Source organism: Parus major, chromosome 13 (assembly GCF_001522545.3).
Source record: "Parus major isolate Abel chromosome 13, Parus_major1.1, whole genome shotgun sequence".
NCBI lineage: Eukaryota > Metazoa > Chordata > Aves > Passeriformes > Paridae > Parus > Parus major.
This window is the reverse complement of record NC_031782.1, coordinates 15,057,033-15,084,859: the sequence shown is the minus strand read 5'-3', so window position 1 is coordinate 15,084,859 and position 27,827 is coordinate 15,057,033. Positions and strand designations below refer to the sequence as shown.

The 27,827-nt window shown below is 49.9% G+C and overlaps 1 protein-coding gene across 3 annotated transcripts in view; it reads left to right on the top strand.

Annotated features, from left to right (window-relative positions):
• Positions 1-27,827, top strand: part of NRG2 (neuregulin 2) — a 154,735-nt gene that overhangs the window by 81,353 nt on the left and 45,555 nt on the right. For all 3 annotated transcript variants that reach the window (XM_015642021.2, XM_015642018.1, XM_015642020.3), the window contains exon 2: positions 16,331-16,502. In XM_015642021.2, the coding sequence (XP_015497507.1) occupies positions 16,331-16,502 (172 nt within the window). The remainder of the gene's footprint in view (positions 1-16,330; positions 16,503-27,827) is intronic.

The window sequence follows — 27,827 nt, the reverse complement described above, 5'->3', positions numbered from 1 at the left end:
TAAAGCCCCAGGTGCTGTACTTGCTTTATTTTCTGGGACTCTCCAATTTTTCTTACCCTTTGTCATGGCAGGACAGAACCAGACAGCGTCTCCTATCTGGGCCTTAAACATTCACAACATCAAAGATAATAGCAAGCCCCAAACACATCTCTAGGTGGAAATCTCCTTCTGTTTAGTTCAACTTCACCATTTTCAAGAAGAAGAGGCCCAGTTCATGATTTCCAAATAAGCAGAGCCGCTTGTGTGGTGTCTATCTGTCCCCTCCTCTCCTCCTTTCCCCTTCTTTTCTTCCTGGTCTTTTTTTGCAGGTCAGAAGAGACACAGAGTGTCTTCTCTGGTGATGGAGAGCCCATTTCTCTGGGGCTGTCCATCTCTTCTGCCACATGCAGGCACAGCAGCTGCCTCAGAAGGCTTTGGGTGCTTCCCCCAGCAGCAGTGTTTTTCTGCACTGGAGCCTCGGGGCTTGTCTGCACAGGGAGGCTCTTGCAAAACATGCTTGGCCTAGGGTGTGAATTTAAAGGGAAAGGACTGTTCTGCACCAGAGTCCTGCCTTCAACCCTCTTATCCTGCAGAACAACACTGGTGTTTTAACTGGCTGGGTTTGGTGGAGCAGCTGCCCTCAACCTGGACAGCCAAGGGCTGTTGTGGCAGCTCTGCTCTGAGCTGGCCTTGGGCTAGCAGTGCACGGGAGGTGAGGGCTTGGGAGTGGAGGTTCTCTGTGCACCCAGAAAAGGGGCAGCACCTCAGAGCAGAGCCTGCCCGAGGCTTCTGGTACCGCCTGGAGGTGCTGCACGGGACAGAGGCCATGCAGAGCAGGACAGTTCCCCTTCCTCAGCCCTGGGTCTGGATTAGCTGCTTGAAACCAAACCTGCCAGAGCAGCCTGGGGCTCAGCTCGATGTGCTGTCCTGAATCAGGAGCCCTTCAGAGTGCTGGAGGTGCCTCTGCAGGGTGTTCTGCTTTGGTCAGAGCTGTTGGACTGGTCACCCAGCTGTCATCTGTGTCCCAGCCGTGCCAGAGCGTGAAGCTTCCTGAAGCTTTCTCCTCAGATCCAGCCCTCCAGCACTGGCTCAGTCCCACCATGCCAAACCTGGGAAATGATGCTCTGGGGAGCTGAAGGTGATCTGTGGGTAGACTGTGACTGCTGAGCTAAGGTCTCACATCCCAACTTCTGGCTGTGAATTCAAATCCTTTGCCTTTGGGAGAGCAGGAAGGGGCCCTGAAACACCTTGCACCCCCCAGGATCGAAACCTGAGGTCTCTGAAAGGAGAAGGGACACAGTGACAGTACAGAGAGTGGTGTAAATGTAGTATTGCCTATGTCATACAAGGCCAAAGGTGGGAGCCCAGACATCCCTGGCTGCTCCTGGCCGGTTTTATTTGCATCCTCTGGAAGATGTTGTCACTGCAGTCACTGAAGGCAAGAGCAGAGCAGGGCTGGCAGAAATGCAGACATTTACATGAGGCACAGGCATGCTGTCATCTGGATAAACTGGGGAAAAATGCAGGCAGGGGTTTTGTGCCTCTGGGCATCAGGGCAGGAAACCAGCCCTGTCCATGAGAGAATGCAGAAGACTTCCCCACTGGGAAGTATTCAGAAGCACTAAGTGATACTTGCTGCATTAGGTGGGGCTCTTGTCTAGCAAGGAGCATGGCCAGACCCATCATCTCAGCCTCCCTCAGCCTGGTGGTCCTCCCTGGCTGCTTTCTGTGCCTGTCACGAGTCCCCATGTGTCACCGAAGCCTCCCCCTGTTCCTCACGGCTGGAGTTGCCCTGCTAACAGATTTGGCTGCTTGAGGACTCATCAGGGCTGAAATGATTTATTTCTCAGCCATTTATTGCAAATGAACCATTGGAAGGCTTTCAAAAGCCATCTTCTCTTGACCTAAGTTCAGCTGAATGTTTTAGCAGCATCAGCTTTACATAACACGCCAGTAGAGGGGAATTCTGGGGAGATAAAGTTTACGTTGATAAACAATCCTTGCTGACCAGGATCTCCCTCTCAAAGTTGTGTGGTTATGCAGAGGATCACCGAGGGAGCTGGGAATTACAAGCCAGCTGCCCCAGAAAAATGTGATGACTTGTGTGTTTACCCCGAGTGTCTGATAAAATCCCAAAATATCTTATGACAGCAGGTAATTCTTTGCCAACACTTAGATTTCAGTGAAATGTCTTGATAGAGCCCTAGCACCCCAAATTAATTCCAGTTGGTGAGGACAGGAGAGCATCACATGGGCTGAGAACTGGGTGGGGAGGACCATGAACAATGGATTAGGATAAACAGCAGTGTGTCAAATTGTCAGGGGAGTGAAGGAGAGCGCAGCCTTGGGAGCTCAAGCCGTGCCAGTTACTGCCCTCCATGGTGACTGCACAGAGTTAACCTCTGAAAAGTCTCCTTGGGAGCCTGCAGCAAATCCAGGGAGTCCCTGAAGGCTCTTGTTTAGTGGGATCTATCCATTGTGAGTTACCTGGGAATGTTTTTTCAGAATATCCTTCACGGGGCAGGGCTGCCGTGTAATCCTGTCTGAGGTGTCCATTCAGCTTTTGTTCGTGCTCACAAAGACGCTCCCAGTTAATTAGGGTGATATTTTGTCCAGGCATTTATTTACCACCAAATTACAAAGGGAGGGGCACAAGTTGAAAAATGAGGTGAGAAGCATAATGGGGCAGGCTGTGCTCGACTGTGATGTTCCATCTCCATGATCCCCTGGCTTAGGGTGAGAGCTGGATAATTGCTGGTGTGGGTCCTTGCTGAGAAGCACCATGAGAAAAGCAGATCTGGGATGGATCCTTCCTCTATGTGTGCAGGGATCCTGTAAGTACAAAATCTGGGATGAATTCTTCCTCTGTGCATGCACAGGGGTTCTGCAGCTACAGACAGCATTGTCTAGGTGAGCAGAAAGGCTTTCTTCTCATGGTGCTTCAGGCCTGCCCCTTAGGCAGAGGGGCTGCCACTGCAGGGACTGGCAGTCACCTTGCATGGGGTGGGAGTGGAAGCTCAGCTTCTACATCCCACAGCCAGCAGGAAAGTGTGACCCCACGGCCTCAAAGCAGCACTGAAGCGTCTCTGAGCTGTGTGGGACAGTGGAGCTCCTGATGCTCCTTCCCAAACAGGCAGAAAATCAGAAAAGCAGTGCCAGTATCCAGGTGTTTGCCTGAGAGGGCGATTCAGGCCCTCTGGATTTCATGGAGACAAGGCTGCTGGGAGCTCTTCTGTGAGATGTGGGAGGTAGTCAGCATCTCCAGAAATGAAAGGAGGATGAGACTTTGGCTTAAGAGTGATATTCAAGGTTTTCAAGATCATGGATTTTGCAAAGGAAAAAAAACCAAACCAAAACCATCAAGCTCACAGCCAAGACTAAGACAGGAAGGAGTGATTTTGATTATTTCTGGTTGGTGGCAGCTGGCATGGGCAAGGAGAAGGGACCAGCAAGAAAAGGGGTATAGGACAGGACAAAAGGAGAGTTGGATTACATATTTGGAAAGATGGAACATCTCTTCTGGGGATCAGAAGAGCCTGACAGGTCTCAGTAGCTGCCAGTGTGACTGGGGTCCCCATCACCTGCTGTATGGACAGCCTTGCTGCCAGGGACCCTGGGGCTGCTTCCAGAGGGAATGCACTGCTGTGAGACTGAGAGGTTTGGATCAGCTGTATCCCAGAAGCCATCCAGGTGCTGGGGCACCCTGTGGGATGCACTGTGGATGTGCACAGCTTGGCTGTGTGGCTGGATCCTGGTGAGCTGGATGGATGTTGCAGATCCCCACTTGGGGCAGGGATGTGATCTGCTCCATTTCTGAGTGGTTCTTCCAAGTTTATTCTTGTGATCCTGTGATTTGTGTCCCCCTGAACCCCGTATTTGGACCTTTCCAGGTTAGTTCTGTAGCACCAAAGGTCTGTCCAGGCTTTTCCAGGACAGCTCCTCAGCACCACTGTACCTTCTACAGATTCATCAGAAACAAAGTCACATGCATGGGGTATTTAGACTGAGGATTTCCTACAAAAATGTTCTCCAGAAGAGGAGACCCCACTCTTTCCATCAGGTTTTCAAAGTGTTCTGAGGCTCCTGTAAATCCCTTTTTGGATTCTAGGTGGTTGCATTCCTCTGCATGGAGCTGCTCAAGGCTTGGGGAGATGATGAAGGCAGGGCAGGGGGAGTGCAGAAGGGAAGGAGCAGGAATTTTGTCAGGATCTCCCCACAAGAGACCCCAGGGCTTGCATTAGAGACTTGTTTGTTCTCTGTAATGTTATATTAGAAAGATTAAAAGTTTTGCTGTTGGTTGAAGAAAGGCAAAGGGTCTGGGTGGAGACCCTTCTCACCTGTCCAGCTCCACTGCCTCCTTACTTTTCCTTGTCACTCCTGCATGGAGAAGAGGACCAGCCACGCTTACAACACAGGGTGAAACCTGCATTGTGCCCTGACTTTTCCCAGGTCTTCCTTGGATCCCAAACTCCTTCCGCTTGTTGTCGCTGCTGCTTAAAATTGACATTTGTGGTGGCATCCAGAGGTCCTGGCTGCAGCATTGTTCCCCTTGTGCTATTCACAGCACAGAGTCATAACAAGAGCCAGTCCCTGCCCCAAATATATTAAGTGGGATCTTTGAGAGAGGAAATGGAAGCACAGAGAAGGGATGTGAATTGTCCCACTTTACGCAACATTTCTGGGATAAAACCCAGCACTATTAATAGCTTTTTGCTCAACAACCATCTTTTGTTCAGAACTCTGGTTTTCACCTTAAGTTGTTTGTGTTGTGCAGGATCTGCTGCCCAGTTTGGTGATATTTCCCATTTTGTGACCTAAAGCTAGACGTGAAGCAGGTCAATAAACCCATGTCCAGTTTAAACTCGGAATAATTTCCCTGCCTGGGCCATCAGCACAGTGCCTGTTGTCTCCTCTTTGCCCACATTTTGCTGCTGCATGGTTGGTCTTTGTTTTCAGTCACTTGTGTTCTGCAATAGATCCTAGAAGATTACACCTTCCTGTGCTGCTCTTCCCTAAATCCCTCCGTGAAGTAACTGGACAGCCAACAAGGGCTGGCTCTCATCACAAAGTCAAATTTGCTTTACCTTCCTTCTCATTTGTTGCCTATGAATATTCTATAAAGTGATCTTTCTGCCAGAGAAATGTTTGTGGAAACAGAAACTGTTGATTAAATTTTAACGAAGAGTCACAGGAAGCAAATTTTAAAATTGCAACTGTATGTTTGTGATAATAAGAGCTCTGTCATTGCTGTCAGGGACTAGAATTGATGCAGGCCACAAAATCTCTTCATCCAACCAAAATGAGCCAGAGTTTCTTGATTTCTTTTTTTTTTTTTCTTTTTTTTTTAAACACAAGCCACAAACTACTCATGAGCAATTTACAAGCCAAAAATTAGCCAGGATGGCTTTCCAGAGAATAGTTCTGAAGAATATCGCAATAAGCAATATTCAAATATAAAACGAGGGAAAATAAGGATAAAAAAATTAATCAGGAAGAGCTGACATCCTGGAGACTCCTGGCAGCTGTAAATCAGCTTGGTTGGGGGACATTTCAGTGGAAGCCACCCATCGCTGTGCTCCAGTGGGGGTCCGGAGCTGCTCAGAACAATGCTGGGAAGCCGCACTCTGGACAAGGCAGGAGACACGCTGTGTTAGTGTCTCCACTGGGCACTGCCCAGAGTCCCAGGCGGAATTTACAGCTCCATTTGCTGCTTCCCTGCAGCCCACGGACGAGGGTGGCCCTTCTCCCTCGCTGCCTCGGCGGGGCTGGGGTCTGTCCTGTGCGGGGTGCTGGGCTCCACGGCGGGCTCAGCCTCTGGGGAGGGATCAGATGCTGCTCCCAGAGCTCCAGCAGCGGCACAGACCCGGCTGAACGGGCACTGGGACAGCGTTCCAGCACGGGCTGGTAATTCCATCCACGCTCCGTGGGCTTTGGGCTCGTGGAAAAGCTGTCTCGGGGATGATCTTCAGTTTCTTTCCTGTGTTTGGATGAAAACCAGACCTGCGGTCACTTTTGGTACCAGTGCTTTAAAGCCTTTCTTCAACCAACAGCAAAACTTTTAATCTTTCTAATATAACATTACAGAGAACAAACAAGTCTCTAATGCAAGCCCTGGGGTCTCTTGTGGGGAGATCCCGATAAAAACAGGGCTTTCTGTTTTGGAAATACCCTCTGGTGGATTTGTCTCTCACCAGAGACAATGGTGAACTTTCAAAGTAGGCAGAGACATGGGAAAAAAAATATTGTAATTAAGATTGCAAGTGGTTGGCTTTTGTCACGGAATGCTAGAGAACATTATTTTATAGGTTAAAAATGAAACATCTCTACCTCAGCATCAGAGGCTTCTCACTGAATTTATTTATCCAGATATTAAAGTGCTTTTTTCTGTGAATCCCTGCTTTGTGTGGTGTTTTACCTGGTTGTGTGTGAAACATCAGGATGTTCTCTGGCCCAGAACTTCCTGGGAAGTTGAAACAGCAAAAAAACTTTTGCCAGCTGGGCTGTCACATCTGACCCTCACTTGACCTCTGCCTGCCCTGGGTTAACATCTTGTAACCAATCCCAAGTTTCTCTTAGTTTTCCCTGCTTGCTGGAGTTAAGCACGCTTAAAAACACTTGTTAAAACTGCCTCTGACAGAGGTGGGATGGGATGGGATGGGATGGGATGGGATGGGATGGGATGGGATTCTCGGATGGGATGGGATGGGATGGGATGGGATGGGATGGGGTGACCAGTTCCTCTGCAGTGAGGTGCTCTGTGGTTCCTGCTGACCTCAGATCTCAGCTCACCAGTTTCCCCCCTGGGCTCCTCATCCCATTTGAGCACAATGTGCTGAGAGAGGAGGAAAGAGAAGTGCACAAGTGCTGGGCTGAGTGCAGCCCTGCTCCTTTGTGACAGGCACAGGGCTGGGCAGGAGGGACAGGCTTGTGTGGCAGACCTGGCACCTCACTCAGGGACCGGGTCACGTTTGCCTGTTTGCAGCGGCCCACGTCCCGATTTACCTGAAGGACTCGCTGTGTGTGTTTGGGGCTGTGCTGGACACACACCTTGCAGTGGCTCCTGGTTTTGCAGGTTTTCCTGAGTCATAGAATCAGGATCCCAGAATGGTTTGGGTTGGGAGGGACCTTGGAGACCATCTCATTCCAACCCCTGCCATGGGCAGGGACACCTTCCACTACCCCAGGTTACTCCAAACCCCATCCAACCTGGCCTTGGACACTTCCAGGGATGGGGCAGCCACAGCTCCTCTGGACAACCTGTGCCAGAGCCTCACCAGCCTCACAGGGAAGAATTTCTCCCTGCAATGCTCCCACCAGGGAAGAATTTCTCCCTGCAATGCTCCCACCAGTCCAAGAAGGTCTGTCTGCTGTTCTCCCATCCTTGGGGGAGCCCAGGTGGCACAGGCAGTCCCTGTTAGAGGAATTTCAGCTCCCCTCTAACTGAGCTGTTCTCCCCTGTGTTTTAGAGCAACAGTCCTGTGATTCATAAAGCTGTAAAACATCCAGAAGGGTTTTTTTTATCCCTTTCTAGAACCAATGACATCCCACTAATGGTCATTTGCATCTGCAAATCTTCCCCTGTAATCTGAAAGCTTTTAGCCTTTAGCTTTGCCATGACGTAAGGGGTCTATATATGGTTTCATGTACAGATTTCATAATAAACATTTAATGAAATGAGGGTTTTTTCTGCTAACCTAGATTGTTTTGTCTCCTGGGGTGAGTTTTTCAATCACTTTCCTTTGGTGATTGAAAGATGATGGATGCCACCCGGGTCTCTACCAGGGTTCTAGGGCAAGTAATTTGTGCTTAGTGCTCAGTGACTGGAACAAAGGATTAATGTATTTTAAAGTTTTGGATGCTTGGGGTAATTTCTTTGTTGGCTGGGTCTGGACTGGCAGTCCACAGAGCATGGGTGGGCAATATTTCTAGCTGATTGTGAAGATAGAGATAAAGCTATATTTTATGAATTGCTGTTTCCAAGGTCATCTGGAAATTGAGCTGTTCATAAAATATATCTTTGTTCAAAGATATATTTGATTATATAAAATATGATCCCAGAATCAATTGGGCACAAACAAGATGTTGCCTTTAGGGTTGAAAACACATTGTTAGAGGCATGAAGAGCAGAAATTGTCGCTGCTGTCTTTGTGTGGCTATTGTTTTTGGTCTTAATAGGAACAGAATGAATGACATTTTTCCACCAGACCACTTATGCTCAACTATACCTCCAGGACAACTTCCTGGCCAAAAATATTCAAAACAAACAAACACAATAGCAATTCTACTCCAATTACATTGTTTGCAAACCAGCTAGTGTTCATAGAGTACTAGGTTTGGCAAATCCAAGCACTTCAGCCCCTGGATTTTAATATTGGATATTTGCATGTGCATTACCTGGAGCAGCTGTGCTCTTCAGGTGAGTGTTTGTGTAGCCACGTGCATGGGCACCTCCAGCATCGTGGCAAAAGCCCAGCCCAGTTGTTTTAGCAATCTGAATATTGTGAAGACAGCCTTGCCCAGAGATGCTCATTGATTTCAATGGAGCTGAGATTTCAGCCTCAGGCTCTGGACCAAATCATACACCAATTTCAAAACTTTCACTGGAAAGAAGAATAACTGGATTTTTAAGTGTGGGAAAGACAGAGGAGGAGGAGGAATTTACCAGTTGCTCTTAAATATAAGTGGAGCCAGGATTTATAAGAGGAGGGTGAAATTTCTGGCTTTGTGGCACCTTTTCATAGAAACATAGAATCATTAAGGTTGGAAAAGACCTCTAAGATCCCATTGAGTTTCCAGAGGGATCCTATAGAGAGCAAACCTAAATCAACAAACCTGCTTATAACTTTCCAGTCAATTTTCTTTGGTGATGGGAATGGTCATGAAAACAGAGATTGTTGTAACTCACAATTTAAATAGATTTTTTTAAAAAAAAATAAAATTAATAGTGCTGTAGACTGGTGTTGTAGTCACTTCTTCTCCCTGAGACAGAAGGCTACAGGAACTTAGTTAAAGGAACTTGTGTGTTAGGGAAGGTGTGGGGCACGGAGGGAGGAATAATGCATTTGTCCTGGCTTCAGCAAAGTGCTTTCCACGCTTTTCCAACCCCAAATCCACAGATCTCAGACATTTCAGCAGCTTCACACTCCCTGTCATCTGTATCCTCTCCACCAGTGTCTGTTGTGTGTGAGTCAGCAGGGTGGGTGTCCTCAGCAGACCCTCCAGGACCTGGAGGAGCGGCTCCTGCCGTCCCACCTGTCCCCAGGGCACAAAGAAGAGCCTCTGACTCCTGCTGGTGTAACTCTGTGGGAGAGGCAGGGCACAAGGACATCTCCCATGTCCTTGGAGAGCTTTGGGTTATTAACCCTTGCTGTTCTCTGCAGGTACCACACGGGTAGACCCTCGGACAGTGGAGGTGAGGTGTAAATGTCCCAAATGAGCCACGTGGTTCAGTGCTGCCTCCTACATTGGAGTCCCTGTCCTCTGAGGGTGGTCAGGTCCTGGCACAGGCTGCCCAGAGGAGCTGTGGCTGCCCCATCCCTGGAAGTGTCCAAGGCCAGGTTGGATGGGGCTTGGAGCAGCCTGGGATAGTGGAAGGTGTCCCTGCCCATGGCAGGGGTTGGAATGAAATGAGCTTTAAGGTCCCTCCCAACCCAAACCATTCCATGGTTCCATGACTCCATGATCACAGCTCATGGAGAAACATGGCTATTTGTTAATTACAAGGTCAAACAATGCTTACAGCAAAATGCTGCCGCTTGGAAATTTACATTTGTCATTGTTGTTTACCTATCACGTACCCCTGCTCAGCACACCAGGATCTGAGACAGTGGCTACAGAGACTGCCATGAGAATGTCTGAGCATCCTTTGGCATTAACTGAAACACGAGTTGCCTGAAGCATGAAGCATATTGCAGATATTATATTATGTTTAATACTCTGGGTTTGGGGCCTGTAGTTACCCACGGGGGTAGAGGCTGGTTGGGGCCATGTGTCAGTGTCACACCAAGGTTCTGTCCCGCAGGCTCTGGGCTGTGTGTGGTCTCTGGACGTTGTGTCCACCCATGCAATAAAGCCAGGGTTGTTGTACAGCTTCACTCCAGCCCAGCCCTGTTACCTCCAGGGGCGTTGGAGGGTCACAGACTCTGACACTGCCACCAAGGAGTGACTCCCCTCAGAGCTCTGGCTGCAGACACAGCCACAGCCTGCCTGGGTGCACAGCAGGGACTGCCTTCTGCCCCCTCCATAAAAACCTAGAGGAGGACAAACACCGAGCGTGTCATGAGGCTTTTTTCCAAGCAGATCCCATGTTTCCATTCCTTCTGGCAGGATGGAGCTTTCCCCAGAGTAGGTCCCTTCTTGGACAGGTTGGCATTTGCAGCCAGTATTGAAACAAAGTCCAGGGGATCAGGAGCTGCTGCTGCTGCTGCTGAGCCTCAGGTTTGTCTCCTTGTCAAATAAAGGCCAAATTAAACCCAAGGCAAAGGAGCATCACCTCTGATTAAAACAGTGGAACCTGAGTGACTGCATCAGGCAAGAAATGAGGTGTATCACAGTGGAGAGTGTGCTGACTCCCAGGATGTGTCTGGTGTCCCAACCCACATGGTGTTGTTCCAGGAACACGTCCTTACTTTGCAGGAGAGATGACAGAAAGAGGAAAAATTCCTTTCAGTTAGGAGTTGCCTTCTTAGCAAATGTTTGTGATTGAATTTGGAGCAAGTTGAGGTTGAAAAACAATTCCTATGGAAAGATGAGTTCTGTAATTTTCCATGTTAGGGAATGTTGAAATACTCCCATCTGAGGCACCCCATGGAAAAGGGATGGGATTTTGAGCAGCAGAATGGTGGGGACTGTCCAGGAGGGGCTTAGGGAACAGCAGCCTTTGAGATCTGGTTTGGGTGGGTATCATGCCTCCAGATCTTGTACTTCAGTGAGGCCTGGAAGGCTCAAGGACTGTGCCTGGAGCATCCTTTGGGTGTCTGGGTTCCTCTGGGGACAGCTGGGAGCTCAGACCCTCGGAGACACCGCTGGATCTGCAGCTTCCCCACCCCAGCACAAAGGGCCAGTGGAAGCCCTGGAACCAGTGTGGAAGGGCTGTCCTGAGAGCAGTGGCTTGGGCAGGCTGAGAAATGCAGCTCCTTTCCAAGAGATCCCCTGTGCTCCTTCCTTCCCTCCCTGCTCTGGCACAGGAGGGGTGTCCTGGCCTGAGGACATTCGGGTGGGGATGGTGTGGAAAGCCATCGCTCAGACACAGGCGTGTCAAGGATCTCCTGGGAGTTTGTAGGTCTTAACTCGCCTTGCATCTCTTCCATTCCTGTGAGAAAGCATTTTTCAGCTTCCCTTTTCCATGCCCAAGGGAATTGGAGCTCAGTTGCCTTCCTCCTCAGCTGTTCAGAGAGATGGAGGAGGATCCTGTCCTCCCAGGTCTCTGGATCCACCTACCTAAACACTTTGCCAGCCTCCATGTGCCAGGCAGCGTGGGGGAGCCTCCAGTGGCTCACACTGCAGCCCTTGGAGGAGGCCAGGATGAGAAATCCCATCTCCTCATGACATCAGCTCTCCAGAGATCCCAGATGTGTCTGTGTGGAGCATCCCCACGGCTCGGGGAGCAGCGTCTGTGGCTGTCCCAGAGCTCATGGAGCACCTTTCCCAGGATGAGTGCTCCTGCTTTTTGCTGCAGAGGGGTTGTTTATGTAGGATGCTCGGTGGGTGGGATGTGGTTTTGTCACCAGTCCATTGTTGGACTCTGTTTGGGCACTCTGCCCGAGGATGATTAATGATGTTTTGAGTTGAGGCTCTGAGGTGCTTGCAGGCGTACTGCAGGTACCAGAAGTAAAAGAGGTGTTGTTATCATCAAGGTACTTCAGTGTTATATCAAGTGTAATCAGAAGTGAATTAATTAAAGCAGTGTGTACATCTAAGTCCTTTTATGGTGGATGTTCAAACAACTCATTTTGTGTAGTTTAGAGCTCAGTGTTTCAGACTTTTGTAACCCTCTCCTCTCTGTGAGAAAGCAGCAGATGCCAGGACTAATATCAGAGGACAAACCTCTCCTGCAAAGGTCTTTTTGTCAAACATGGCTCTTAAAACAAGTTAGGAAATTGTGTGCATTTATCTCTGGCATGTTTCAGGGTTAATTTGTACAGCTCTCACATCTAGTGTAGGATGGGATCCAATGGTTGCTTGGGTTTCACCTGACCTTGGAGTGAGCAAAAATCTGTAGAAAATTTGTATTTATTGTTGGTCTCAGCTCTACCAGGATGAAACTTCATTTTTGCAGCACGACATACCCTTGACGTGGTTGCTGCTTAGAAAAATTGCCTGGAAATACATCTGGCTCTTCTGTGCAACACCTCAGGCATTGTGAGGCTGGTGGTGCTTCACCCCACGGAGAGGAGACACAAATTTGGATGGAGGTGGGGGAGGCTGACAGAATTGCAAGGTGACCAGGGGTACAGATCCTAAGCTGCAGCTTCAGTCTGACAGCAGAGCCAAAACCCTTTTTGGTGAGCTTGGCAGCAGTGGGGGCTGAGCTGGGGGTGTTGCCAGTCCAGCTGTGGAGGAGATCACAGCTGGCAGGGCTGTTCCATGGGTGAGGAGCTGAAACTGCAGCTTCAGCTCAGCCTGCTCAGGGTGATGGGTGACTCGGGTGACCTGGGCCCGTGTTTTGGCTCTGACAGAAGCTCTACTGGCCCCACCTGTGTGGAGGAGATGGGAATTGATGGAAACATAATGAATTAGACCTGGACCCTGCTTGGTGCACATCTGAAGCTGTTTGCCCAGCACAGTGTGCTATAAGTGTGAATCTAGTGACTTTGTTTTTCCAGCATGCTGGAAAAAGTATCAAAGAAGGAGGAGATTAAAATGACCCCAAAAGCTCAGAGAACTACAAAAGGGGGCAATCAAATCAATCCTCCAATATTTTTGAACTAAACTCATGGTTTTCTGAGCTGCAACTCTGTGATTTGGACAGGACAGAGATGGGAAATGGGTCAACAGCTGAATATGTACCTAAATGTAAATCTTTGACATAGTCCAGTATTAGCACTCCATGTGCTGCTCTGGTCTCTCAAGCTACTTTACTTTACTGCTGGAGAAGGTTGAAAGGTGATTCAGTCATAGTTTACAAGTACCTAAAAAGGGAAGGGGTTTCTGGTTGCTAGATGGGATTCAAATTTACCAGAGAAAGGCAGAGATCTCCTGGCTGGAAGCCAAAGTTAGAGAAGTTCAGACTATGAATAAGAGCTGCAGTTTAAAGTTTTTACGAGTAAAAACCAGAGGAAAGTCTTTGTCTGGAATTAAGCAGAGTCATCGGCAGTGAATGGCTCTAAATGAAGATTTCTGTGTTTTTCTGAAAGCTGCAGGAATTATGAAGTGAGGCTTTCCAGCCCAGAGCAAGGCTGTGGATGCTGTTTCCCAGGCTTGGGGCTCTGCCTGCTCTTCCCACGCTGCTGTCCAAGCACAAGCCCTGCTGCAGTGCAGCAGAAAGGGCACAGATGTGTCAGGGAGCACAGCTCTGCCTCTTGGTGCTCAGCCCTTTTCCCAGACACAGTCCAGAATATTTGGGGATTGGATTCCCCTTTCACTGCTCAGTCTGATTCTGCAGTCCATGGAGTCCATGAAGTGTGGCCTGGAGCTGAGTACACTGTCTCTTTCCCTCCTGTAGTGAGACACCAAAAACATGTAGACTGGGGTGGAAAGATGTTCTCCTCCCTTTTTCTGGGCAGGACTCTCTGCTGGAGGGGTGGGATGCCGTGTGTGTGTGTCAACTCTTTGGTTTTTTTGGATCTGCCCACTTAGGAATGTCCTGTAATCATCACTCTGCATGTGCAGAGTTTTAGGTGAGACGTGATTCATGTTGGTGGGGAGATGATGGAAAATTCCTTGCTTGTTCCTGGCCCTCTTCTTCCACAGGCTTCAGGTTTCTGGGGTTTGCTCTGCTCTTGCCAGAATTTTGGTGGAAAGAGGCAGGGCTGACACCCCTTTCTGCCAGCAGTTTGCAGTTTCTCTTACATAGAGCTAAGGGAAGCAGTCCCACAGAAGGGAGATGAGAAGAGAATATTCTTTCACCCCCAAGACTCAGTTATATCAGTTTTAACACCAGTAGAACTTCTTTACATCTTACTACTGGTTCTGATATTATAAAATATCAGAATTCTTCACACCTGTGGCTTCTCTGAAATGGGACAAGAGTTGTCCCTTCAGTGACTGGTATCTCTGTCCAAATTATCCCAGATTATTTCCATATGCTGCCTGCTTCTTAATTCTGCAGACCACCAGGTTGGACATAAAAGGAGGCAGATGCAGCCATGCCAAGGTCAGGACCTTCCCTGTATTTCAGGTGTATGGATAATGCTGGCATGGGACAGGGTGACCTCGGGGTACAATAGGAGCTAACTGACACACACATTCAGGCAGAATAAATATTTGAGAGTCTATTTCTCTATTCCCCAAAATGACCCCTATAAAAGCAAGGTCCTGTTTACCTTCCTGGCCCTCTGTGCACTGTTCTGAGAAGAGACCAGCTCTCTTCTCCCTTCGCTGCCTTCCAGCTCTTCTGGGCAAGCCATTTCCAGGCAAGGATCAGGGGTATGGGCTTCACAAAACCCATGGCATGTGCATTGCAGCACGACATTTGGACTTTCACAGAAAATTTGGTGAAAGCTGAGATAATTTCTGGTCAGAAATCTCTGTTTGTGCCAAAGCACAGTGACCTGGGAAGCAGTGAGAGATGTCAGTGCACAGCCTTCAACAACTGGCTGCAGCTGACCCCATGTGTCCATGCTGTCCCTGTCCCATTAGAATAATGGAATGGCTTGGGTTGAATAAACCTTAAAAAAACCTTAAAACTCATTCCAAGCCCTGTCCAGCCTGGCCTTGGACACTTCCAGGGATCCAGGGGCAGCCACAGCTGCTCTGGGCAGCAGCCTCAAGCTCTGATGTGCCTGGGACCAGCCCTGGGCTTGCCTTTCAGTCACTGAGCTTTGGCTAATTCCTGTTGTCCTGAACTGTTCCATTTCTATCCATGTTGGGATCCTTTTGATTAAGGACAGTTTAGCTTCTCACTCCCATGAGGAATATGAGAGTCCTGAGAGCTTCCTACCACAGGAGCACATTCCTCATGATTGCTGTGCTTTTTATTATTTCGTGTAAAATCCCTTCTGGTGAGAACAGTCTTTAAATGCTATCAACCTACACTAACTTAGCTTGGCATGAAGAACTAGAGGAGACATACAAAGGTCTGTAAAACAGTGATTGCTCTGATGAAACCCATCCAGTCCTCCTGCCTTTGAGTGCCCTGCCATTTCACAAGATCAGAATGCACAAAGCAATTAGAAGGTGGTTTGTGCATATTAGAAAGAGGAAATTCTCTATCTGTAACACATCTCAGACAAGGGGAAACCATTGGCACCAGTATTCTTAAGGCAAAATCAGCCAGTTGCTGTTTCCTTTTTTAAGGTTAAGGCTGAGAAAGAAAAAGGGAGCTAGAAGAGTGCAGAGCTGTCAGTTGAAAGAAAAATTGCGAGCCTGCTAATCCTTTCTTGTCAGGTTTAATATAAAGCCTGGCAGAGATTGATAAGAAGTGTCTCCCTCTCTGTCTGATGTTCCAGGTGCATGGTAAAAATCACCTCTCTGAAACACCCACATGCAGAGCCAGGCTCCAGGCTGGAAAGGCTGCTGGCCAGCCTGACACTGCTGGCATAAAACCATTTAAAATACCTATTCTTTCATTTTTCTTCTTGCAGCCTGAAGAATGGCTGTGCCTCCCCTTCTCACCCCTCACACATGCAGGCTGTTCTTGCAGCCCCTCTCAGTGCTCTGCTGATGTGCTAAACAAGGTCTGCAGCAGGGACAGAGCATCTGGGGCACAGAGCCCTGCTCCCTGTGACCTGCCTCTGCTCCATCTGCAGTAAAACATCCTGGCTGGGGCTGTGGGACTGGCAGCACACCCATGGAAGCCACAGAGGTCGTGTAGGTGTTGGTAATCTGCAGCAGCAGTGGCAAGGAGCAGGGGACAAATAATCTCTGAAGAGCTTGAGCTCGCACGAGGTGGGAGCTCAGCAAACCTCTGCAGGGACAGGAGACACAGAGCTGCGAGGGTAGGGCTGCTGTGGAACCACCAAACCTGCTCATGTGGGGCCTCCAGAGCTGGGGGCTCCCTCTGTTCCCCATGTGGGTGTTTCTGACTCCGTGCTCCTTCCCTGTGTGCTGGTTTCCCTGGACAGCCCCTCTCCCTCATCCCAGGGCAGGGGGCAGCAGGAGCTTTGCCCAGGGGAGGGGGCTCGGGGGGCTCCTGTGGGTGCACAGCTCTGAGAGGGGCAGCTTTCACAGTGTCCCCTTTCTCTTTCCATAGCTGTTCCTCCCAAACTGAAGAAACTGAAAAGCCCAAACGTTCATGTGGGTGAGAAGATCTCCCTGAAATGTGAGGCGACTGCTGGAAACCCTCAGCCATCCTACAAATGGTTTAAAGATGGGAAAGAGCTGAAGAAGAGCAAAGACATCCGGATCAAGTATGGGAATGGGAAGTAAGTATGACACAGGGCTGCTCTGCCTCTGCTCACTCATGGTCTGGGGCCATCTGGCTGGAGGTGCTGCTGTGCTCCCCAAATCACTGCTGAGCAGCACTGAGGGGCTCCCTCAGAGCCACAGGACCGGGCTCAGCCCTGGTACCACACCTGGGAGAGCGAGCAAGATCCCCAGGGTCCTCAGAGAGCAGTGGGGAGAGGAGCAGGGCATGCCCAGGGAAGATGCTGGGTTTGTAGAGGGGCTGTCCTGGCGTCAGGGAGGCACTGGGTACCTGAGACAGGTGTCCTGGGATGTGGGCAGGGTTTCCCTGGTAGCTGAGGGCAGCTCAGGTTGCCTGGGGTGGCTCCTGCTCTGTGTTTAAGGGTTGGATGCAGAAGGGACCCAAACCCAGCTGTCACTCCAGCGCTCAGCAGCAGGGCTGTGGGAGGAATTGGTTTGTTCCCTCTTGAGTTTAGATAGACACAGAAGCATCTAAGGCCACTGAAAAATCACAGAATGACCAATTAGGGCTGGGAGGGACCTCTGGAGATCATCCAGTCCAACCCCCCTGCCAAAGCAGGGTCACCTGGAACAGGTGACACAGGAAAGTATCTGGTTGGCATTGAAATATCTCCAGAGAGGGAGACTCCACACCCTCCCTGGACAGCTGTTGCAGAGTTCTGCCATCCTCAGTGTAAAGAAGTTCTTCCTCATGTAGAGATGGAACTTTTCATGGTTTACTTTGTGGCCTTTGCTCCTGGTCCTATCACTGGGCACCACTGAAAAGAGTCTGACACCACCCTTTGACATCCCTTGGAGGTATTTACATGCATTAATGAGATCCCAAATCCATCTTCTCTCCTCCACATTGGGCAGGGCTGAGATGCAAGAGTACCTCACAACACTGATCAGGGGTCATGGTCACCTGCAGAGACCTTGTCTTGTGCAAATCCTTTCATCTGTACACCCAGGGCAAAAAATCTGCCCCAAGGTCCCCACCCAGCAAAGCTCTCAGGTGGCTCTCAGGTCACCCTCAGGTGCTAAAACACCTGGAGAAAGAGGCCCCAGTGACCAAGCTCAGACATTCTCACTGGGAATAGGTTTAAATAAATCCATGTTGATATTTCTCAAGGCCCAATATCTACAATAGGATGTATCTTAAAATTATTCCATAGTCACAACAGTGCTTGCATTCATCCATCCCAACCTAGCCAGCAACAGTCAGCTTGCAACTGCCTGACCCCTTGGAAAATTTGATCCTAATTTTTGCTAACTTATGTTCTGGGTGTGTGAATAAAAGCTCATTATGGACTAGATAAAGTAGCAATTTTAAAAATTAAAAGCCACTACAAGTCAGTTAAAAAAGTCAGTCAGTGCTTGAACGGGGCGTTGCCAATAGCTCTAATTTAATTTCAGTCCTGTTGGGTTTGGTTTCAGAGTCACACCCCAGATGACTGACCTCCTTTGTGATAATTCTAGGACTTGTGGCTGTTTTGGGATGAGGCAGAGAGGTGGGCAGTGGGTGCAGGATAACTGGGTGCTGTCTGCTCAGGGAGGGCTCTCTGGGCAGAGCTGTGCCTGCCTCACTCTGCTGCCCTCGTTGTTTTTTGTGGCCCTGGGCAGTCGTGTGGCCTTGGTTGTTCAGCAGTGGCTGCTGGGGCTGGGGTGCCCTGGGGCAATCCCTGGGGCAATCCCTGGGGCAGCATCCTCTGCAGCATCCTCTGCAGCATCCTCTGCAGCATCCTCTGCAGCATCCTCTGCAGCATCCTCTGCAGCATCCTCTGCAGCATCCTCTGCAGGCAGGTGTGGGAATGCTGCCTGTCCAGCCCTGCACGCTGACAGGGTGCTGGGCAGCAATTGCCCCGAGAGCTGGAGAGCAGCCAGCCCCTGCCCAGACACCCAGCTGGGTGGAGGGATCCTCCCCCAGCGCTCCCCTGTCCTTCCTCACCTCCTGGCAGCCTGTGTCCAGCATGCAGTGACAGGATGGCATCCCACCCCCAGTGATGCAGGGGGGACACGTGGGCTCCGGGCCAGGGACAGAAGCAAATGGAAGACAGGTGGTCCCCGTTCCTCAGGACACTGCTGTCAAGTCACAATTTTCCATTTACCAGTTTCCATGGCAACAGGAGTTTGCCTCTCCAGTGAGAGGCCAAAGATGTGTGGTGCTGGAAGGGCTTCCTGCTGGCAAAATAAGCCCAAGAATAAACATTTTAAGGAAAGCTGCCTCCTCCAGTGTCTGAGACTCCCTCAGCAGCAAAGGTGTGAGCCCAAAGCATCCCCAAAATCACTTCCCATCCCAACTTCTGCTCCCTGCTGCTATTAAAATGTGCCTTTCTTGTGCTGGGACCAGGCTATGGAGACTGGACTCAAGCAGCTGCTGAGCAGGAACAAAAGGAAATGTCCTCAAGCTGTGCCAAGGAGGGTTTGGATATTAGGGAAAACATCTTCACTGAAATAGTGGTCAGGCATCGGGACAGGCTGCCCAGGGAAGTGGTGGAAGCATTCAAAAAATGTGTAGATGTGTCACTTAGGGACACTTGGGGACACATCTTGTTTGTGGCCTTGGTTTATTGGTGGCCTTGGCAGTGCTGGGGGAATGGTTGGACTCGGTGATCTCAGAGGGCTTCTCCAACCAAAATGATTCTGTCATTCTGTGGGACAGTTGTGAGATAATTACCCCTCAGGGAGCATTTTCCCCTTGTTTAGCAGTGCAGGAACACTTTCCTGAGAGGATCTGGATGGGTCTGTGCACACCCACCCTGGCATTCCCATCTCTGTCCCCTGCACCGGGTTTGCTGGGCCCCAGAGCTGAAAACCTCGAGGCAGAGTGTCCACTGGCATTGGACCTGCCTCCCTCTGGTCTTAACTGATGGAACAAACACCAAAAACTGCTCAGAGCAGGCTGAGGGTTGAGGGAGCCCTCATGACTTTGATGTCTTCATTATGCAGCTGGCGGGGCCCAGTTGACTGGAGGGACATGCGATATGGGTGTAGGCCATCACTGCCAGCGTGTTGGGAGGGCACTCCAGGGAAGGATAAGCATCCCAAACTGTAAATCTCTGAAAGAATCCTATTCTATAATGATTATTTTAACAAGAATGGGATTTATACATCTGGCTCCACTTAGAGATAACACTGGTCTCCAGATAATCCTCTGCGCTTCCTTTCAGCTCCGAGTGGGGATTTCAGAGGGCCAGAAATGGAGCTCTGGGGAGGGACCTTCACAGGGAAACTACACCAGGCAAAACCTCCTCAGGCTGTGCAGGACCTGGCCAGGTGCACAGGATCACTCCTTTAGAAGTGTAATCCAAAGACCTGAGAGAGTTTTCTGCTGGAGCCAGGCAAAAGGAGCCCTCCAGCAAAGTGATGTCCACAGTGTTCCCCTTGGCCCCGTGAGGCCCTGGTAGGGCTGGGCACAGCTGAAATCTGTCTCCAGCTCTGAGATCTTTAGCATGCAGAGGGTTAGGATGGGTGAAAGAACATGGTTGCCCTCTGTGATTCATTCCTGTCTTTCCTCCCCGTGTGTTTAAAGAGCCTTGAGGTTTCTAACTAGAAAGTATGACTGAAGCACTTTTTTTTTTTTTTGTGATCAGGTTTTCCTCTGATCTCTAGAACAGGGGATCTCTTTCAAGATAAGGGATGTATATGTTGTAAGGAGGAGAGAGCACTTAGCTGCTTGTCAGCTCTTCAGCTTTTCTATCAATCATTTTCCCTCTTCTTTTTAAACTTATCGGCAAAACTTCTGGTGCCATCAGGCAAAGGAGTCAAGTTTTTTTCAATGGATATTTGCTGGAGGGAGGGGAACAATTCTGATTCCTCCTTTCTGAACTTCATGTTCCATCTGTAATTAGTGGCAAGCTGGGGCAAGCCTGGCTTGCACGAAGGGGAAAGATCTTTAAGGTGGAAGAAATTATTGGCTGGAATTTTATCTCTGTCTCCATTTAAATAAAACACAGTTGATAGGGAACCCAGAGAAATTACCCAGAAAGAATTGCCTGTGGTAGAGGAAGTGCACCTAGTGAATGGCTCTCCCCACAAGCTGCCAAAGCAATGCCATTTTTGGCTGAGTGTGTCTGAGGCTGGTGGCTCCCAGGAAGTTCAGGCTGGGTTTTGACTTTCTGACTATCCTGGCAAATGGTCAAATGCCAGCTATGGAGGAAGCAGAGGGAATTTTTGATTGTGGAGGTGTAGAGAACCTTCCCCTCTTGAAGTCATGCTCGAGGCTCAGCCTGGGATGTGCAGATGTTCAGCTGGAGCGCAGGAGCCTGGTAGTCCCCGAGCTGTGCCTGTCCTTACAGCCCTTTCCCTTTGTGTGCTCTTCCACCAAGGGACACTGCTGGGGTGATGAAGTAGGCGTATCATTAGATTGGAGAGGGCTGGCAGTTCAGTTTGGGACAGGCTGACCATATGACATCCCTTGGGAGTAGTGTCCTACTTTCAGTATCACCAGGAATCCCTATTGTTAGCCTGTAAGTGGAGCCAGGGGATGCCCTCCTCTCCTGTTTCTGTACAGTAGTCCCTCAGGCGATGCCACTTGAGCAGATTCATTGCTGGGGTCTTCCTTGTAGGGCTCCCAGTTGTAGATTATTCCCCACCCACAATGAATGGGGCTGTGGTCTTCCCTGTACAGCTCACTGCACTGGAATGAAGGCAAAAAAAACCAACCCAGTAATGCCAAAGCAGCAGGGGAAAGAGAGTGCCAATAAAGATAAATGATTTCCTAATTAAGCCTGGAGACAAGGAGGGGCAAAGAGGACTGTTGAAGCCTTGTGGGAGCCAGAGTGAACCCAAGCAGGCTATACCACCACTCTGGCAGGGGTCTTTGGGCTGACATTTTTAAACAAAGGAAAAAGCTCATTTGACAATGGATCTTGCAAGAGCAATTCCAGATGCCTTGAAGCGAAGACTCTTCTCAAGCACCGGTGTTGTTATAATCACCAGGGGAGCTGCTGCCTTGCTAACTCTCACGATGTCATTATAAGTCTTCGATATTTGGGATTTGGTTTTAGCTGCTGAAGGCACTTTATTGGAGGGGGGTGTGAAGGAGAGCATCTCCTTTGTTTGTTTGCTTGTTTTTTTAGAGGAGATGATGGACATCATCTTGGCCAATGCACCTGGGACTGAACCAGGGAATTTGAGAACTGAAAGGAGAAGCAGTTGGGTCTTGAGCTCAAACAATCCACAAACTTTGCAAGTTGGGGCTCCTGAGAGAGTCAGGGAATGGACATTTAATCAAACTTGACTGCATGATAGCTGCTAACAAGTCACGGTCAGTCGCTGGGCTGCTTCAGCTGATGAGCCTTGCAAACTTAGAGGTGGAAGGAGCTTCATGTGCTTGAAATTTTGTGTTTTTTCCAGCCATGTTGGCTGCTTACAAAAACAAAATGAAAATCTCTCTCTACAGACCTTCGCCCACTGCAGTTGCAAAATGTCACAGATTAGGTCGAGGCCCTCACTGAGACATGAGCTGAAATCCCATTCATCCTGGTTAAGTTAAAATGTTTTACCTTCGGGGAGGAGGGCTGGGGTGAGGGCTGAGGCTGCTGGCAGTTCACCCAGCACAGCACAGACCTGCAGGCATGAATTTGCCACGGAGCAGACACTGCTGAGGATCTGTGACATGTACCAGCTGCAGAAAAATGGCCTGGGGAGAAAAGAATGACATGAGGAGACCCAAAATGTTATCTAGATCTCTTGCACACCCTGTGTATGACTACAGTGGTGTTTCACAGAGGTTTTGAGCAATACTTCCCTGCCCATGTGAAGGTGCCATCCCTTTCCCATGATCTCTGCTCCCCAAAATGCTTTCTCCTGGTAGCAGTGTTTGCAGCCTGGCTCTGCTCATCTCCATTGCTGGGCTCTGTCCCCATGACAGCTGCTCTTGGTGTGGCACCTCCCTCTCCTCCTCGATTCTTTAGAACTAATGTGCTTTGCTTTAGAGGTCCCCTCAGGCCTTGCTCCCCACTCCTGGCAGTCCCTGAAGTTTTGGTCCTGCCTCTGATTTGCCCAGCAGATCAAACTCCACCTAACACACAATATGCTTCCAAACTAGAGCCTCTGTGGCTTCTCCTCAGCAGCACTGGCCCTCTTCTCCCTCCCTGCCACAGGAGCAGCTCGTTTTTGGTCACTGAGGTAGTGAGAGCTGGGCACCCCAAGGGGCCTTGTCTCTGTATTGAGGTCACACACTCTTCAGGATCGTGAGGAATCTGTTCCACATTTGGTGCTGGGAAGTCCCTGGCTCTTGAGACACTGCTCCTGTGTGAGATCACAGGAAGCAGGGAAAGAACCTGCTGGGAGCTGGCCTCAGAGTACTGCTCCAGGACCTACATTTTCTCAAAGAAATTAAAATCCTGGCACTGGGGTTGGAGGAAACATTCACAGGAGGGATCAGTTGCCTTGAATTCCAGAAGTAGTACAGAGGACCCTGAGATGACATTGGGTCTGTGCATCAGCCAGAGCCCAAAACTCAGCTTTTACACATTTATTGACGTCACACCCTGGCAGGTGCCACAGCCTGGCCTGGCACAGAGAGCAGCAGCAGCACACAGGCATTTGTTTCTCAGCACAGCAGCCACAAAGTCCACAAAGCAGCACACTGGTGTGCTTGTGTGTCACTGCCTCTGCTGCCCCACACCTCTTCCCATTACCAGAACACCCCTGGCTGCATTTGAGCCTGGAGGGGGTTGCACAAGTGACCCTGCTCTTTGGAGTGTACTTATTGATCTTCTCCCCTCTTGTTGACACTGTCCAACCCAGAAGTAACTCGCCCTCGCTCTGAGTCCAGTGTCAGTGTCAGCTCTGCAGAGTGAGGACTGGGCGAGCCTTCCTCTTAAAATCAGCCTGTCCCAAGCCTGGGCACAGAGAGACCACAGCACTGCTGAGCAGAGAAGGGGCAAATCTACTTTTCAGGTTAGAACAGCACTTTAATGTTGGGGAACAGGGGTAGGAGAGAGCAGGTAGAGTGGGTCAGGGGATGGCTGGTGCTGTCCTGGGCGCTACAAGGACATTACCTGTCTCCCTCCATCCCAGCAGGTAAAGCACAGCGTGGGTCAGATGATGGTGCGAGGGGAGGAAGGGAGATAGAGAAGGGATGATGGCCAAGCTGAAGCTCCAAACCTTGCTGTCCTTGGCCCTCCTATTTGATTGCTTTGCTTGAGGGCATTTCTGTCCCCTTTCCCATTTGTTCTTTCTGTAGCTGATAGTGAACTGGCCAGATGATGCTCTGGAGCGCAGAGCAGCCAGAACAGGACACTTGTTTTCCTCAAGCACTGAGAGCACAGCCTTCCTGCCCAGCTCTGCTGTGCTCTGCTAAGCACAGCCGGAAGGCAGGGAAGAGATCAGGGGGGCTGTGCAAAGGAGAGGATGCTCCTGGCTGCTCCCACCCTGCCAAAGGGGCTTTGCCATGGCCATCCCCACCCTTCCCCTGCCTTGCAGTGATTCCCTCTGCCTGAATTTATCCCACTGAGTGCTGGGGACGATGAACGTGTCCCCCCAGAGCCGCTGCCCCAGCCAGTGAGGCTGCCCAGTGTTTGGTGGCTGCTGGACAACGCTTGTGGTTTGTAAGCTGGGCGTCCTGAATCATCTTGCCAATCATTAACCTGCTCTTTCAGGGCAAATGCAGCTCGGTGAGAGTGCCAGGGCAGCACGTAGGCACCAATTAAATCTCTGGCAGGATGCAAGCAGCGCACGTTACAGCAATTGCTGGCACTGCTGCTCTCGGCGATGCCAGCGCGCTTCCTGCCGCCGGCTTTCCGTGCAAACAGAGGGGAATGGAGTTAATGGGTGACCACAGCAGGGCATCCAGTGTGTCCTTTGCAAGGGTCATGTTTGGGAATTTCCTTTGCCTAGGGTTTCAGGTGCGTTTACTATGTGCAGAGCTCTTCATTGACGATTTTGGGGCCGCGTACGGGGTCGTCTCCAAGTTCTCTTCATCAGGTTATTCCTTGACTTCTTCATTACTTACATGGTAGTTACCCTATTTTTAGAAGACTAATAAAATACTGCAACAGTAGTAATCCTAGAGCTATTGTTGCCCAGAACGATGCAGAAGTGGCAGAACTCAGGCAGGGAACACGGAGTCCTCAGTGTAGGTGTCTCGGGGACAGCTCATGGCACCTCCTCTCCTGATCCCATCCACATGAATGGCTCGGTGAGGAGATGACCTGGGAAGATGGCCCCATTTCCACTTGGCAGTAGGTAAGAGGGGAAAAATGATTCAAGCTTGACCAAAGTGCTGGTGGGAACATGACTGCTGTCATGAGAAGTTCCTTCTTGGCTCAGATGCAGGGCCTGTTTCTTCTCCTCTCACTGCACTGGAGGCCTCAGGGCCTGAGCTCACATTTAGATGTCTAAATTACAGCCGATGAGGACACCCTTCCCAGCCAGAATTTGCCAGGATCTTTGTGTAGGTCCTGGCCAAGGGCTGATCTCCCTGTTTCCCATTGTAGTCTGGAGATTGGCACTGAAGAGGGTGATTTACTCATCCCTCCAAACTGCCCTCTGGGGGACTCTTTTCTCTTGGCCAGAAAGGTATTTTGGGGGATCTTCTTTTGGCCAGGCTGAAGGTCTCCTTGTGAATCCTATCCCTCAGAGCCTGCAGACAGCATATTCCCCGTGGCTTATCCCTCCACTGGCACTACAGGAGATAATTAGTGCGTGGCTAAGTCATATGTGCTGAGGGTCAGGGAAGACAATGAGGCAGATTTTCCCCCGGAGTAAAGAGATGTCAACAGAGTTGCACTGCAGCGAAATGATGGGATCTGTCAGTGACCCTGGCCCTTTCACTGAGCAAACAGCCCGGGGCAGCGCCTTCCTCCAGAAGAATGGCATCGTCTGGCAGCCAGGCACCCTTGTGAATGCACATGTAGGGCTCTCCCAGGGCCTGCTGTCCCCAGGAGACACTGCCCAGGAGCCTTCATCCCAAACTCCTGTGCCCAGTAGAACTCCTGGGAACTCCTTGGAACTCCTTGGATTCCACTCTTTGGTGTGTCTGTAAAATCAGCCCTCAGGAGAACAAAGTACCTGCCCTTGGGGACAGCAGGGTGAGGAAGACAGCTTTGAAAAGTGGATTTCCAAAGGAGTTTTGTGATATTTCAGGAGCACTTGGAGATAGCAAAATAGAACAAAACCAGACTGGTCACCTTTGGCACACACTCGTCCCTTTGGCATCCTTCAGCTCAGTCCTTCCAGTGCACAGGCATTATCCATGTTAATTAAAAGGCCCAGGGTTAATGCTGTGAAGCAAGGTATCTCTCTGGCTGTTTCAGTGCTTCTTGGAATAGGGAAACTCTCTTTGCATTTTTGCTCCACATGAAAGCTGATCCATATCTCCATGATCTGAGTCTGTCACCAGACATTGTACAGCACTGTGTGGAGACCAAGAGAGGCCACACCATTGGCCAGGGCTATGAGAAGCAAGAAAAAGCTCTTGATTTTTCAAGGGGATCTTACAGCCCAGGATAATTTCAACAAATTGTGATGGCAAAAATAAGCTCTTTTGACAGTACAAGTTTTGTGCATTAAAACAAAGTAATCCCCTATGCTCCAAATGCCAGCATCACTCTTTATTCTGCTCACATTCCTCTCCAGTTCCAGGTAAAAGACTAAATGTCTCTCACCCAGTTGTTGGAGCTGAGTCTGTCAAATGTGGCCCCTTTTGTGCCAGTAATAACTCCCTAATTCATGTCTTTGGGACTTACACCCCCTAATCTGTAGAAGATCACATACCTAGGTGATACTCTAATGCAGCAGTGGATTTTTCCAGTTGCTCCACCTGGTGAAATGTGCTGTGGATTGAGATTGTCACTCAGCCAATTATCATTAGAACATCTGTGCTCTGGCAGCTGAAGGCTGTGTGTCCATTGATGCTCTCAGCCCTGCCCTGGCAGAGAGCCCCAGCATGCTGATGTGCCAGGGTGGTGTTTTCTATGGACCCAGAGTTAGAACCTCATTCTTCCAAGCTGCTTTCAGCATGTGCTGCCTGCATTGCAGCCTGTCCGAGAGCTGGTTTGTAAAACAAACTGTCTATTCTGGCAGAGAGGGTTGAGACAGCTGGGAGAAAGTAATGGCTGGGCTGTGAGCAGTCTTGGAGTTGCATTCTGGAGCCATCTCGCCCTTTTGATGAGCATTTCCACACCTTCCTCTAGGAGGGAGTGGGGAACATGCCCTGAGCAAGGTGCTGCAGCCCTGCAGAGCCCATCCCGCCCAGCAAGGTGCAGGAACCAACAGCCACAGGGCAGCAATGGGCACTGGATACCCTAAATTTCCTTAAATGTCCCGAAATGCCTCTCTCTTGTGCATTACCTGACTCCTGTGTGAGGCAGCACAGCAGCGAGGACCACAATGCCCAGGGCTGTCACAGGCTGTGCTGAGAGACTTGAGAACATTCAGAGGAGTCAAGGCAGAATCAGGCCTCTTGTTTAGGCTCCCGTGGTGGAATGTGCTGGCCCAAGTCACTGCACAAATGGATCAGGGGAGACCTGCAGTTAGAGGGATTGAAAAGGTCTTTGCATACTGTCAACATTCATTTAAAAATTGCTCCACATGTGGCCCCAGCTCATGCAATTGAACACTTGACCGCATCCTGTAAAACAGGGCAGCGCCTGTTTCCTGGGAGCTCTACCAAGTCATCTCCAAGTGCTTTTAATTTACTAATATAACTAGTGAGATGTTCCTGCTGTGTCCTTGCGCCGTGCCTCCCAGGAGAACAGCTTGTCAGGGTGTTAAAAAGATGCTTCTGTGAAGGGCTTCCTATGGACAATGATTTGCAGAGCCCAAAGAAAAGTCCTTCTCGGATGACACGTGTAACATTGCAACCATGTCCAAGGCTAATGATTATTTTCCACATAAATGGAATTATATTTGCCTTCAGCAACATCGGCCACTGGGACCTCTTTCTAAAGCTGGCAGCACTTCCAAGTCTCAAAATAAAATGACACAGACCTGAGGTAAAAGCTTGGGGTAGAAAGCAGATGGAGATGTGCTCATGAGAGGAGCAGACAGTGTGGGTTTTAAGAAGATGGCTAAAGTGGAAGAAAATGTAGTAAACCAGAGGGTCTCATGTGGGAGTCCCACTGCAGCCTCATGAGTGGCACTCAGTGTGTGTTGAAGGCTCCTGTAGATCCCTGTTAAACTGGGCAACAAAAGGTTTTGCCTGTTAGTCAGAGCCATCCCAGAGAATGAGTCATAGGCAGTGGGAAAGGCGATGCTCCTTCCCGCAGCGCCGCAGAGCTCTGCTGCAGAGCTGCTCCCTCTCCCATGGAGGAGCAGCACGGGCTGGGGGGGGCTGAGAGGTGGCACAGGATGGGAGGTGACATGGGCTGGGAGGTGACATGGGCTGGGAGGTG